The sequence below is a fragment of the Doryrhamphus excisus genome, chromosome 12 (genome assembly GCF_030265055.1).
Source record: "Doryrhamphus excisus isolate RoL2022-K1 chromosome 12, RoL_Dexc_1.0, whole genome shotgun sequence".
Taxonomy (NCBI): Eukaryota; Metazoa; Chordata; class Actinopteri; order Syngnathiformes; family Syngnathidae; genus Doryrhamphus; species Doryrhamphus excisus.
The window spans coordinates 13,086,464-13,102,847 of NC_080477.1; the positions used below are offsets into that span (position 1 = coordinate 13,086,464).

Sequence of the window (16,384 nt, forward strand, 5' to 3'; positions counted from 1 at the left end):
TCACAGATGAAGGCAAGCCAGGAGGGACCTTGCGAACCTTTTTTGTTTGTAGAGGATCTATGGAGAGAGATGAAAGACACACTTTTATTCATTCACAAACAAACACACAAAAGTATTGAGTGTGCTCCATAAACACAGCACGGCTCCAATCGCCTATCCACCAACAATACAAAAATATTTCTTCATTACCTGGGTTCAGGATTATCATAATATTTTAAGTAATGAAAATGAATGAATGAATGAAAACAATCATCTAGTCAAACAATTAATATGGGTTAATATAACAAGAAATTAAAGAACATTAATCTCAATTAATTTGTATTTCATCAATATGCATTTATAGTAGTAATATAAAATAACATGTTTTTGTTGTTTAAGAATTATTTGTATTTGTAGCAAAGGTGTTTCAGCTTTGTTGTGACTTATTGTGCGATACAGTTGTCCCTCATTTAGCGTGGGTAATTATTTCCAGCCCATACCGCAATAAGTGAATTTCTGCCAAGTAGGATTCAATATTAATACATTTAATATTATTTTAGCATAGAAATCCTGTTTCTGACTTTCTAAATATATTTTTTTTACCATTATTATGCGATCACTGCGGGGGCAGAAGAGAAGGCCACTGTAGCATACAGAGCGAGTTAGCTGCTCCATTTTTAGTTTTCTAAACGGAGTGGGGAAGAAGGACTCAGTACTAAAGTACTACTACTCAATACTACAAAAACTCCACACGGAATGGGAGGAGAACTTTGTTCACTCCATCATGTCGGACATGCCATGGCTGACTACATGCACTGTGAAGGTAATATCATTTAACAACATGCCTCAATGTAACCATGTGACCAGAATACTACATAAAACTTGTTTTTCAATATGTTGAAAAAAGAGATAATTTATTAATTAATTACCTTTTGGAAAAAAAATGTGATAGAGAGAGGGAGTGATGTTCAAACCACAATGTAACTAGGGACGACTGACTATATGGAAATGTTTCATCAAGTCAGTTCAGAAAAGTCATACTAACCAACTGGCGGAGGATCCTGTAAAGAGCGTCTTCTGGGATTGGCTGTGTTGAATGAGTAAAACGGAGCGGATGATTTTGTTGACGTTGTCACTGAACTCGGGCTTGTCAATCCCACGTCTGAGCGAACAGATGACTGGAAGAGAAAACACAAATGCATCAAAATGAAGGCAAAAGACAAATCATTTTCAGTTGTTTATTACCCACTTGGTAAGGTGTTTTTTTACTATGGATCAAATCAAACATTCACATTCCTGCACATAATATTACATATATTAAATAATATATTAACATAATATTAAAGGGTGTGATTGTTTATTAGGTGCGACAATACAATTCCAGCCTTTACTATGCCAAACACCAATATCTAATTGACCCTTACAACTCCAGCAAACAGGGTTAATAGGTCAATTAGGAGCTTGATCTAATCAGCAGCAGGCCGCATTACGATGTCGAGTACAACTCCGATCTATGTTTAGTTGCTCGCCTGCCAACTGGCACACGTGCCTCTGGGAATCCCCTGTGCAGGATAACGATGGACACGCTGACCCGTGAACTCTCAAACCTTCTAATAGATGAAACTAGTGCTTAAACAGAACACAGATTTGTTTGTTTTTTTGTGCTAAAGCTGTGTCGGTGGCTCATTTGAAAGTAACAACAGTCATCAAAAGTATTGGACATAGTGACAAAAATTTAATTCAAAAGGAACAAACTGGCTCTGTAAAATGACAACCTGTCAGAGATGCCACAAGACATGTCTGCTCTTGACTTTGTTCAATGATATTGAACCATTGCACCAACTCTGTCTGCTCTCACTCTTCAAGAGAAAATCACTAAGGAAGCATAGTCTCAGTGTACCCGAGACTGGCAGGCAGAACCACATGAATGAATCAATCCACAGCAGACGTATTTTTTAAATATGAGTCATTAGCCATGTCCAGCAAAGTGGCAAGTAGCCATGAGGCAAACGGACCCATCATCTAATTCAATTATTTGGATGAAACATTTGCCAAAAGAGCAGATTAAATGTTACAAGTGCAGAGCAGGCTAAAAATCATTCAGTGTATGTATAACGGTATGCAAATTTATAATAACAAATATGCGAAAATAGTTTAGAGTAGGTATGGCTAAAGAAGAATCCATCCACCCGTCCATTTTCCACCACTTATCGTGTTCAGGGTCAAGATGATGTCAGTCTCATTTCTTGCAATAGAGCAGGCTTTGTACTTAATTAGTATATTAATCGTGTTTATTGAATAATTGGACACATACATTTGGAGCATTTACATTAAGCAGTATGAGGAAAGGACAAATTCATAGTTATTTATTATGAGGCAATTATTTCTGCATTTCATTTTTCATGAGCATTTTCAAGTTTTAACTTTGGTTTTACAATAGATTTTGGTTGTTTTTGCTGACTGCAAACTGGAGCCTGTCCATACGCCGCTCCATTCAGCGAGAGCCAACCTTCCTTTTTTGTGGTTTTTGGAACGTATTGTGCCTATGATACAGTTAGCAGGATTACAAGAAATAAAAAAAAAATCTCAATTCAATTTAAATTTAATTTTGTGGTGCGGTTGTGCAAGAGCCTGGGAACCTATTATTATTATTATTAAGATCATTATGTGATCTGAAACTCACCTGGCAACCTGATGCTCCAGGATCCCTCCCAAAGCCATGAAATGCAGCCCTCTCCGACTTCCCTGGAAAAGAAGGTACTTTGTTAACATTGGTGACTATAGATGGAAATTAGCTGAATGCTAAATCTGGAGGACTCATCGATTCTGTGTGAATCATGCAACCTTCACAGTCCATAAACGAAAAGTAAAAAATCATCATAATAAAATAAAATAAAGTGGGCATGATTAACAAGATTTTTAATTCTGGAATACTGAAAAATATTATTTATGGATAAAGTCAAGGAGAGCATTCTAGTTTTTTTTCCACACAAGTTTTTTGAGTGTGTAATACAGTGTTGTAACGTTGTGTAAATTGCCTCTATGTGAGGTAAACAAAGATAGATGAAACTGTTCTAAGACTATTATACAGTGTTGTAAAGTGAAATAAAAATATATGCAGATATACACAGCCTCCCACTTCAGTTCATACTTCCATGTAGGATTTACATAGACTCATACATTCATTTGAAAATGCTCAGAGTAATGTATTTAGTTGCAATGTGATATTGCATGTTTTGAAAGCAGCTAAATTGTTATATAAAATGTAGTTTACTCCATTGTATTAAATCTAGTACCATAATGCATGTTTTGATGATTGTTTACTGATTCTATCAATCCATCAGCGTGACATCCAGAGCACACATCATAGAGGATGCATCACAGGTAGCCAGCCCTCCGGGAAGAAAGAAAACATCCACAAGCACATTAATCACACACACAGGACAATATCTAAACTCAGCTGTTTCAGTCGCTGAGGAAAACAAAACACACCAACAAATGTAAGCCCCTATGTGAGAAAGATGAATCATTTTAACAGCATCATACATTAAATTGGCCAGACAGAAATTCTGTTTAGATGAGGGAACATGTAAATATTTTAGTGAGCTAAAAACTTGCATTGCATGGCTGTTCTCAGACACTTGCTTTCACAAGTAAAAGGACAAGTGCAGGTGAGCAGAGCCGTGTGTATCATCTCAGCAGTACTACAAGAGAAAGTTGCAGTGTGCAGACTAAAGTACATTTGTGGACACCGAGAGCTGAGTATATCGGTGAAGAACATTATCTCGCAAAGCCGCTTCTCTTGTAACAGTAACATGATACATTTCTGAGCCACCACTCTGGAAAAAAGAAAAAAAAGGATTAAGTTGTCGGATACAACCACCTTGCGCTATCACAGCGGGATGATCAAATAACTCCTTTCACAGAACTTTTATTGAATTATTGTCAAATGTCTGATTCTCTAGCTGGGTCTACTATCATTCCACAAATGTCCTCAGAGGTTTGAATGTGGTCAAGTTCAAAGTAAAATATTCACTGGCAGCATGTGTTTTGTCAAACACACCGTGTCTGATGTGAATAATTGATGCTCAGTGCTGCAATTTCAAGTCCCACCAGGGCACAAACATGTTTTATAAAACACCCACTCAGATCAGGCCGAGGCAAGGAGAAGTATCCCCAAATCTACTCAATAAACAATAACACCTATACTTTGTGTAAACAGAGTTAAACCAAAGAAATACAGTGTATACACAACCTTACATAAATATTTATGGCGTTGAGAAAAGCTATGATGTTGTCAAGGTGTTTACTGGTGGTGTAGGAGAGCTTACACTGTATAGTGACCCGTACTGTTAAGCTAGTAATGATAAACAGAAGGCAACCACTTAAATTGATCATAACAATAAAGTAGGGCTGCAATTCACAATTATTTTCTCACTCGATTAATCTGATTTTCTTGTCGTTTCGATTAATGGAGTAGTTGGGTAGGCCATAGAGCCTAGGGCCTAGACGGACCAAATTAACATCGCAGAAAAGTGGCAAAAATGTTGATCACTGTTTTCCAAAGCTGATGTGTGTGTGAATATCTTCTTCTGCCTAAAACACAGTGATAATAGGTCTACTTTCATGGATAACGAAGGAAACTAAAATAAAAATTAACATTTGACGGGTCAACAGGAATCAGAGGATATTTACATTTTTGAATCAAAACTATTAACTGGATACCAAATAGTAGTTGATTAATTAGATAACGGATTAATCATCAGTTCATCAATTAAAATTGTTGCAGCTCTACATAAAAAAAACTGCACTTCCTTAAATATTTTGCCCATCATCCACAATCTATACGTAAACCAAGCTTCAGCAATATTATGCATGTAGCAGCGAACACGAAGAACTATTTTTCTGGCATAGTGACAGAGCGCCACTACTGAGAGGTAACGGACCCACTCCAAAACAATGCAATAGGACACTAATCTGTATTGACTAGCAAACAAGAACAACTATGAATAGACAACCAAATTATTTGCAAAGTAGTAGTCATGTTTTGTTTTTACACAGCTAGATTGTTGTGATATAATGCGCAATGTACTCCATGTATCAGAATCAATATCATGATGAATTACTCCATGGACAGCTGTCCGTCTGGTCCAGCTGGTCTGAGACATCTCTTCCAGCATATTGTGGTCGGTGGTAAAAATGTTTCAGAAGTGTTTGTTAGCATTAACCTTTCTTTGTTCGTTGTGATGCAATGTTTTGGAGCAATGTCCTCCTTGCCGTACACACTTTTCCATTGATGGTAACAATGCCACTCAGTGGAGCAGAAACGCTCCATTTTTGTTGGCATGGTTTGGCAAGCTCCACATTTACACCACCAAGTCATGCTGGTGTAATGACTTGCTCCTCCATGTTCTTGCAGGCTCAGCTTCTAAAACCTGTAGCTCATCCTCCCAATACACATTGTTAGCTCCCTCATGTTAACCATTTCTCTCTTTATAACGCACAGAAAATGGAAAGCTGTATGTTCATGTTTCACATAAGGATTGTGGACAATGGGCTATGAAAAATGCAGTTTTCCTTTAAAGTTAAGACATTTGTTGGTCAACATGTGCATATTAAGCTTGTTAAGTGTGAACGTAAATATTGAAATGCCAACAAGGCATCTTCAGCGAGAGTCTTTCTTGTGTCACCATTATTACACTTAAAAAGTCTAATTCCTTTCATATGCGGTTTGAGTGCCCAAACCTTTTATCACTCCAGTGTGGTAAGTCAATGACACAATGGTGCTGGATTGTCACAAAGTAATCACTTGTGTGTCTAAACTAGCGAAACAAATAGGTTTTTGGACTTAAAACAAGATTTTCTAAATCCAACAAAGCTCACACACTGATTTAAATTTGGACCGAGAGACGTACAGTAATTGTGTACTATAGAGAGTTCAGTGTAAAAATGTATTTGTTCAGAACAAGATGAGGTGACATGAGTAGTGCACAAGATCACGATGTATAAGAGGATAACAATCACAAAGAACACCAGTATAAGCTACAGAGCACACTTTCTGCTGTCACACACATACACAACCAATCTAATGCAGGAAGAGAAGGATGGAAGAGGTGGGCTCAGCGCATTAATCCACCGTGCCACGTCCGGAGGTCACGCATTGACAGATCTCTTAGTTAATTTAGTTCAGGCCACGTGCAGCAGCTCTGACCTTTTTATCTTATCTTGGATCTTTTCTCTCCACTCCTCCCATTTATATGGGCTTGACTTCCTACATTGAACTCATCTGCCCTTCGAGTCTGTGGCTAAAAACAACAAATAACCATTGGCAGTTTTCCATTCTTTATCTGATTAAAAAATGTATATGAAAACCTACAAGTACATCCACTAAAAACAGATTTGCCATTAATGTGGGATGAGCATTGACAACATTTCCTTGACCTAATTAATCATCTATTCATCTATCCATTTTTGACCGCTTATCCTGTTCAGACTTCAGCAAAAAGGCTGACAATGCCTTCGACTAGCTGTCAGTCAATCACACACATGTGGAGACTCACATACACACCATCACTGGATACAGACTGAACCTGAGCTGCCTGCAGCTGAAATCAGACAAGTCAAGTACTAGACCAGTCGTCGGCAACACGCAGCTCTTCAGCCTCGTTGTTGCGGCTCCCATGCCAATCTCTCTTATCCGAAGCAGAGGAGATGTAAGTTTTTGAGTTAGAGTTTGAAATATCCGACTCTCTGCTAGTCCGTGAATGCACCTACACTGCGTTCGGATTGCTTATTGGGTGATCAGTTTGTGAGATACGAAAAAGACGTCTTGACAGTGTGCTACCGCCGTGGTTATCTATCCATAACCATGAATATGGAAATAGAAAAATATAGAAATTAATTCTGAATGGAATCACGCTGGCTTACCAACTCATGTACTTGGTACTTAACATTATTACAGTCCTCTAGAAATGAAATAAGACCCATATAGTCACCTTTATATGAGTACTACTCAATATAGTAGAAAATAACACGACATCAGCCCGTGTTGTTATAATTATTATGATTGTGTGTGTTGTGAGATCTGTAAATGATTGTCTATATGTGCCCTGCGACTGACTGGCGACCAATTCATGGCGTACCCTCCACTACTCGCCCAAAGTCACCTGGGATAAGCTCCAGCATATACCCATGACCCTTGTGACGATAAGTGCCATTTATTATATCAATAGAACATATTCAACCACAAAATAGCATGATTTCTTACTTTATATAGTAAACCATGACACATTTAAGCCACAAATTTCAAACCGCAATGTGGAGAGGGACAACTGTATGGTATACTGCCATGCAGAATTAATCAATAATGCCTCTGCTGTTGGCAACAAAGAAGTGTACTCCATTTTGTCTCAGTTTCTTCAAGACACACAAGACAGAATAGTTTGTTTGTGATAGATGATGCCATTACTATGTCTATTCCTAATACCAATATTTACCAGTAAGTTTACTATCACTCAACTTAGGAGTTAACATTATGCAAGGAGATAAATGACACCAATGGAAAACATTGCGGGAAAGAAATGGCCTTAATAATTGCACAGTACCAGCAACATTATTTGTCTCCCACAGTGTGCTGTGCTGAGCGTGTATTCTGTTGCAGTTGCAGGGATGGTGTCGTCTAAGTGATGAGTCTGTGCCCAGTCCAAAAGCTAAATATAGCACTTTGTGTTGCAGCACAACTATTGTTTCTACAGACCTCAGAAGATTTTTTCCTCAAGCTTTGAGACTTCTGCCGTTTCTTCTCTACTGCAGGCTGCTGTCATGTGCCTTTTATCAGAAGTGGCTCGAGTTGTGTTGTGATGTGTTTGAGCCACAGGCAAAGCAAATGTTCAACTCACATTATTGTCACGTTTAATGCAATGATGTGTTGCAATGTTTCAGCAATTGACTTATGAGTAAAATTTTGCTGATTAAATTGCAAAGAATGACTCCAAATGACAGCACCATACAAAAACAAGTTCTCACATATTCGGTGCATAGTTGTAATTCTGTATATTAAATAATTTTGGGGAACACACAGTATCGAACTGACTAAACATAAGAGTTCAACGACAAAATAAACAAGAGGTGATGAAAAATCAAAGGTAGCCAGTCTTTCAGTGTGCTTATCGATCTCAGGGCTGCAGAGCAGCCCAGCGCTCCATTGTACTGAGCCACACATATTTTGATAACATGAGAGGTAGTGACCTAAGAGTCTCCAGGGATCAATTCAAAACCCTCACCACAAAAACAAGCAATTAGAGCGCATGCTTCGGTGCCCATGAGGTACATTCCAAGAGCCTTTTTCCCCCCATCTAGCAATAGAGTCGATTTCCCTTGCTCTAAGGAAAGCCAAGATCATGAAAACAAACACATAGATGAAGAAATGCTGTTTACGGAGAAACCATATTTGCTTAAAAACACACCAGCTCAAATGTTTCCTTGAAGATCGTCATGTTTACTTTAGATGTCCATATTTTTTTCATTGAATGTAATTACCACAAAGTTACATAATAATGATGATAATTACTAACTATTCAAAATCACAGTACCACAGCAGAAGTAATGATTGTGTGTGGTGTTGTCACTTTTGTGGGGATTTCTGCTCTTCCCAGACTCTCACACTGTAGGAAATGAAAATCAATTATGATAACCTTTAACGTAGGTTAAGTAGCTTAGCAGCAGGGGTGCTCCGCTCAGGGTTTTATGCTGCCGATTCCGATCATCCATGTGTAAGATTGGTTGATACAATCACATGAATTCACTGCAATTTTTTTTTTGTTTGCAGTTTTGGAAGACGTAGTCACTAAAGCAATTCCAATTGCGTTATTAATGTAAGATTTTTTTTATGTCATCTATTTTTTTGTGTGTGCACAATTACACAGGATGGTGCGCACAGCGCTCTTATTGTGAAGGCCAGTGGTGTATTCTGTGTTGAGATTGTGAAGCAAGCTTGATCTGCAGACATAAGTATGTCTTGCTGCCGTGGCTTTCAATCTTATTTCACTCAGAACTTAGTGAGGCATCCTAAAATGCTCAATTTACATTAACAAGCGGTAAAACACACACAGCCAGCCACACTAGCATGCTCTGCTAAACTAAGCTAACCCCATTAGATTCCATTCACACCACGCAAGAGGTAAGTTTGAAAGTTTTGTTTTTTTTTAAACTTACTCCAGTGTTTCAGGTCATCATTTCTACATGTTTAGTTCAGGAGGGGGGAGCATAGCGTTTTTTGAGGCGATGCCGTCCCATTTGAAATGTCCGCCGGGGAAATATTTCTCCACACATGTTCTCCTCCTCCTCAAAATGACAGTATTTTATTAACATTATGTCAATTTCTGCAAGATTCTGTGTTTAACAGTAGATAGTAGTAGTGAGTAGACATTCGAAAATGAGGTTTGTACTGTATTTATTTTTGTATTTCAGATACTATTAAGAAGGGCATAGTGATTATTTTAGAGTTGGGACACCACGGAAAGATTCTGGTTCTGATAATATACACTTAATACTCAACAAGCAGGATCAAAACTAGCAAACTGCTGTCAGTGCTGTTCCTGCTACGTAGGATGATGATCTATTTATCAGTGCTCATGTCAACCTTTAATCTAATGTCACCATGAAATATACACATTTTTACCCGGAATTACTGTAAAATGAATGAACCAATGAATTATGTTCAATATTTTTTTAGTGTGCGGGAGGAGGGGTACGTGCTTCAGGTCAAATGTCTGAAGGGGTACGTAACTGTAAAAAGTTTGGCAACCACTGGTCTACTTTAAAAGCTACAAATAACATATTATTTGGCCATTGTATATTCTCGCTTTCTTGAGAATAAGGACTTTAGGCTTGAAGGTTTCTGAACATTTGTGTGAGAACCATAACCCAGAGATATTTTAGACTTTATTCAATGAAATTATGTTAGATGGAGGCACTGCGCCATTCTACCTTTGAAAAAGTTCCTTTGTTTTCTTCAGTTAAGGGTTTTTGTTCCACCATCCATACATACGTACAAAGCTTTTTGATGCTTCTAAGTTGTGATAGAGAGTAAATGAAAGCAGGATGGGCTAAAGGTTAGGTCTGTCTGTCTGGATGAAGAAGCAGAGGAGTGAGGTAGGATATCAAATAAGCTTCCTCTTCAAACCGTGCACCGTCCACCATTGAGAGTACTACATACAGCAGAATGAAGAAAGATGAGCTAATAATACAGAGGAAACATGTCTCTGTTGCCATAAGCGCAACGCCAATTTTTGCATAGAGCCTTGTCAGCAGTGACTTATTCAACACAGCGAGAGCAAATGTTAATGACTCCTAATTTGCATTTTTTTTGTTGAAATGTCACTGATTATTATGTACCATGATGATAAATGCATCTGCTCATGCAGCCTGATGTGTAATTAGCCATTAGGTTGAATAACTAGATCAATTTAAGGAGAAGGATCAGGATTAAGAGAAATCAAGCTGGGGGGATGTGACAATGAGAACCAAAATAACATGGGCTGTTGCGTTAACGTCAGATAATCAACACAGACGGCATTAACCAGACTCATAATTGCAAAACATTAACCTTTTGAGTAAGTGTTGCCGATGCCTGATACTAGAACGCCGTTTTTCATCTGTCTTGAGATGTAGCATTAAAAGACACTGATCTAACCACCATTTTTGGTTGCTTAAGTGATTCAATGACTTATTATGCAAAACATCATTATTCATTATTTTACAGCTCTAAAAATAACACATTCGGCTTGGGGGTATAAAAGATTATCTCCACTGCTAATGAAGATATTTCTTCAATATCTACAGCTGCATGAGCACTACAAAAACTGTTTATTTCCTCTTAAAAATCCATCTCTTGTCGAGATGCGGATTTCCTGATTATGTTTATCCCATTCCTGGATAATCAGGTGCCATAGCTTGGTCAATTTAAATTTCGTCAAACAAGATAAAAAGGAAAAAAAGGGAGGTGGAAAGGGGAAAATATTTTTGCATGGCCTTTGCCTTTTTCCCAAGCCCCGCTATTCTCCCGCCAATGCTTTTTATTCACAAATGAGGGAAAAAAATGCATTACTGCGGACCAGATGGGAACATTCCACATGACCAAACCAATCAATCACATTGGTGGGACGCAGGTGTGACACAGCCGTGCAGCAACACACCATTTCACAGTCTATCAGGCACAAACACATGGTCACCAATCAATGGCACCCTGAGGACCCACAAGGAGGGGTGCTTCTCCAAAGCTGCACAGGTTCACGGCTGATGACTTCATAATCACACGTCCATTCTCTTAAGAGGTGAGAGGTGATGCACTCCCTAATAACGTCTCCAACCATTTCAACACCAACGATGTAATGGATGCTGCTTCAGCAGGGACACTAACATGCTCCCCTGCATCACTTTCCCAGCTGTTCAAGGGAACCAGCGCATATTTAACAAGTCAAGAAAATTTCTCCCAGCTGGATATTACAGTCCAGTCAGCATGAAACATCAAGTGTTTGTCAATCTTTGGTATCAGATGCCAAACAACTGTTGGCCTGTGAAACAACAGAAAACTGAGGTGAAGGACAAGAAGGGACGCACACGAGGCTTTGAAATGCTGCTCCAGTTTCAAATACAATGGAGTATAGCTCTTTATGCAAAAACCCAAGCAAACAGTGTGCACCATAAGTCAACTGGGATAGGCTCCAGCCCTTATCTCATTGTTTTATTTATTTTTATTTTGCCAAACTGTGAAAAAAGTGTCTTGTACCTTGTAACGCTGTAATGCAAGGTCAATAGGTTAAACCTGCAATCACAAACATTAACATACAAAAACAAATGAAGGATGCAGGTGGCTATACATTTTGTGCATTAAAGATTCTCAAACAATGTCGCTTAAAATATGCTAAGCTATCTGAACAAAACAGCTTAGCTTTGCATTAGATGTCAAAGTAAAAATGTCACAAGTAAATAAATAAATAAAACTATTAATATAAAATTTAAGAATATGTCCAGCGCTAACGACAAACCCGCGGGCGGTGTAAGGGTGATGAAAACAAAACAGGCTACTGTCATCCGAACCATACCAAAACAACATCAGCAAACTCAAATATCCACACACAGGACACATGTCAAGTTCAGAGACATTCAGAAATCACTATATTGTTCAACAGAACAGTACAAGTTGCCAGGTTGCTAATCCTCTGAAAGTGGCAGTAATACCCAAGCAGTGTAGTGTAGTAATTATTGACATCGAAATGTGGTAGTGCTTTTGGCTTTTATTTTTTATTTCTGCTTCCTTTACTTATAGCAATTAAAGTTATATTACTTTATGTCCTCCATATGTACAGCATGAGTGACTTAGGGGTTAATGTAGATATAATTTAGGTATAGTAGCTGACTTATACCAGGAACTTAAATCGTATGTAATCCAGATACCGCCTGTAAAGTGCCCAGAACATGTCCACCATGTATGTTATATGTGCTACTGCAGGTACAGATATGGAGATTTCCCTGGACCATCACATTAGGAATTAGGAACAAAATACAGTCTTAACTTTTTGGCTCATCTTCAACTAATTTCCCATGTCGTTATGCCGAGCCAAACAACAACTCCTTTGCAGTGATAATAATTACCATGAAGCTGTGACCCATGCAGCTGATTCCTAGAGACTCGTTAAGTCATCATATCTTGGTCAAACCTCAGTTCTTTCCACTTTAAAGACAGAGCCCCCTGAGGCCCATTGAGACTACAGATGATCCTCTGCAGCTGGCTCGCCTCCTCCCCAGTCAATGGCTGGGGGCCGCGGCCGCAGGAGGGGAAGGCCGGGCAAGGCCAAGATGGGCCAGAAAAAGCAGGAGGCAGGGGAGGTCTGAAATGTGGGCGGCATGGGGATGGAGAAAAAGGATTTGCACTCTTTCAGCTCGTCTCCAGCTCTTCATGCTCCACTGACCTCTGTAATAGATAAGCACACCCTGCAGCTCAACATAATGACCAGCTCCATCCTCCAAACTGTACTGCACCACATTGCCTCGTCTTCCAATCGCAGCTCTCTGTTCCTGTCATATAAACTGGAGATATGTGCATTTTGCGGTTGTCACTTAAAATCATCCATGCAAATCAAATGTTTAACACGAGTTCATGGGAGAGACGGTGCGCATATAGTAAGTAAATGTGCATACTGTTTTGTTCTTTCTGTGTAAATGTGGATTTGCATGGGTGAGGGGCATATCACCTATGACCAACAGTGCTGTGGATGCCTGAACAGCACCTGACACTACCACTGTCTAGTTTAGAGGAGGCTCTTAACGTACGGAGCACCTGCATTAAACCTGCCCCTGTATGATGTGTGTGCACAGTGATGTGGCATTTGGAAAAATGTACGAAACTGAAGAGGGAGGTTGTGTCCAAGAAATTGATATTAACAATTTTTATCTAAAGTTGCCTTTTCAGATCATTACTGGAAGAAATATCCATTACTAACACATCTGAAAATGTACAGTCTGTCACAGATCAGACAGGAGACAGCTGTACACTGCACTGACACGCTTTTACCCAGTAACAATCCCTCTACAATCAAAATTCAATATAAAAACTGACTTCAAAATTGTTGTGTGACAATAACACCTCAAAATATCATCATGTATGAGATAATGGAAGACATTAGCAAATCTCACACAACTTCAGCTCATGAGCATTTAAAGTCTGTTTTGTGTTTCCACTTCAAAATGGTCTCGTGGTTAGCACGTCAGCCTCACAGTATGAAAATCTGATCTCACATCTGAACATCTGAGTGGAGTTTACATGTTCTCGCGTGGATAGATTTCATTCCACATACCCCAAAACATGCATGTTAGGTTAATTGGAGGCTCTAAATTGTTAATGAGTGTGTATGCAAGTATGAATGGTCGTTTGTCTATATGTGGCCATGTTACTGACTGGTGAGTCAGTAGGGATAGGCTCCAGCTCACCTGTGACTAATGAGAACAAGAGGTATAGAAAATGCATGGAGGGGTGTTATGTGTTTATACAGTACATCAAGATAACTAGGGGTCTATGGGTGAAAGGAGCCAACTGGTGATTACAGTGGACACTTGGTCTGTAAAAACAGCTCAAGGTAGTCAAGTTGGGTTCTCATGTAGGCGCGTGATTCACGTGTGTTGACAGCACTAAGATGATTAGTGCAGAGCTAAAGCTGCATGTGTAATATGGAAGAGGCACACTGGGAGGAACGTGAGGAAGAATTTACAACTCAGCAGTTGTATCATGGCCATGGAGCACATGGATGGAAGCAGGTAATGTAAAGGCAACTACACAGTGACACAATGATGAATTATAACTTAGCATGTTTGCTAGTGTGAGGACTAAGCATCAACTGTGGTTCAGCTGAAGAAGCCAAAAATATGAGTCCATTTGGTAAATCATTAAAAAAAGGCCAACATTAGGCTGTCCAAAGGGAGCGAGTGCAGCTTACTGTGTATGGTAATTATCCACATCGCTTGATATGAAACAACATCCCTCATGTAGCTGACTCAAGGAAAAAGATAATATTAGGTATTTACATTTCACTATTCCAGGGTTCCTACACGTATTGAATGGTGGCGCAATGGCACAGTAAGATAAAAGCCGCCACATGTTGGAAAATTATTTATTTTTTACATGAAAACAATGTTAATGTTAATGGGGAATTCTGCCCATCATCCACAAATATGAGACATGAACACGCATCTCTTTTCGTGCGTTCTAAAGAGACAGCTCATTACTTCTGTAATGAAACACGCCTATGCCGCCTACAAAAACTGCTATTAAAACCAAGGATGCTCCAATCAATCGGCCACATATCGGTATCGGCCGACACCAGTGAAAAAGTACGGTATTGACATCAGCCGATACTTGCTTTAAAAAGGCGATCCCTCCATCGACTAGCACTACTGGTTACACTGGTATTGGTATCGGACGATTACAATCATGGATTATCGGTATCGCCAGCAAAAAATCCTGATCGGAACATCCTCAATTAAAACACCTCCAAAAACCTCAAATAAGGTTATATGGTTTTATATACATGCTGTAACCATGCAGTAACAGGTAGATTCGTGATAACATGTCATACGTACGGTATTTTACCATATTTTGGTCCTTTAAGCATTAATGGAACTTCCTTCCAGGGCACACTGAGTTCACATGGCAACAAAGAAAGGAACACTTCACGTAGCATTCATTTTTCCAAGCAAAAACATAAAAACACAGCAGCACTAGTGGCAGCTCCAATGTGTAGCCTTTTGGTAGTGACATGAGGGATTAAAAGCGCAACGCTGACCTGCTACGGGCGAGTCTGTGGTGACGCTAGTCGCTATCCAGCATGGTGTGGCTAGGTGTCAATATGCCAGTAATATAGTTTGAGCGGTGCACACGCAAACTCTTTAGAGATGAACAACAACGGCGTCACCTATGTCTTCCCCTGTCCTTTGTGACTGCGAAAGATCCACAGCCAGACAAACTTTGTGCCAGTGTAAGCTGGAAAATGTAAAAATATTGCTGACACAACGACACTGCAGCGACATGACACAACGGCGGCAATCCTCCTCACATGCAACCCAGCAGCACAGCTTAAAAAATTCACTTGTTGGAAATAACAACCTACTATCTCTGTGGATAATGATCAGGACCACCAAATGTGGGCCACATCTCCACTATAAACGTCAAAGAATTGCGATCAAGTTGTTCTGAGTCAGTGAATTTCATCCATATGAAAATGAGACAATGAGGAATACAAAGCAAAGCCAGTCTTCCAAATGGTACATAAAACCCTTGCAATCCAAATATCTGTAGTATTTAAGGCAATCCTGATGTAACTTTGAAGTATATTGCAATTAAATTTTGCCTCTGAGACAGTATCTGACAACTCGTTGAGTCAGATGGTATCACACATCAAAACAATGAGGAAAGCCTTGTCCATATATTGCACTATAAACATTGGCAATGTAATGTGGTGTTCACCTGTCAGACAGCATGCAGCGCATGACGTTGCAGTGACCAAAAGGGTTGCAGCACAAGTGGGTGGGGCATCGACACACATGACAACAACATATACTGAACGGAATCAGCCCAAACATGGAAACTTCCCTATCCCTGGAAGGAAACAGTGTCATGTATGGATCACCATCGCCCTGTATCCATTTGGTAGAAATTAGCTTGAACATTTAATGGTTTAATCAGAGTACAGGCAATCCACCAACCAGTGCATGTATTAATAAGATCCTTTCCAAGCCTAGGCATGTTTACAATGAAGCTGCCTGGCCCTGGTATGTCACTGTCGTAAATATATATACTTTGCAGCTTTGTTTTCTTTCTTTCGGCTTTTTCCTGGTTCATACACACACTTAC

General features: G+C 39.3%; 1 protein-coding gene across 2 annotated transcripts in view; it reads right to left on the reverse strand.

Moving 5' to 3' along the window:
* tcf12 (transcription factor 12) overlaps positions 1-16,384 on the reverse strand; it is a 69,346-nt gene that overhangs the window by 37,947 nt on the left and 15,015 nt on the right. For both annotated transcript variants that reach the window (XM_058088825.1, XM_058088824.1), the window contains exons 6-8: positions 2,663-2,724; positions 1,025-1,157; positions 5-57 (exon numbers count right to left, since the gene is read on the reverse strand). In XM_058088825.1, coding sequence (XP_057944808.1) covers positions 5-57; positions 1,025-1,157; positions 2,663-2,724 — 248 coding nt within the window. The remainder of the gene's footprint in view (positions 1-4; positions 58-1,024; positions 1,158-2,662; positions 2,725-16,384) is intronic.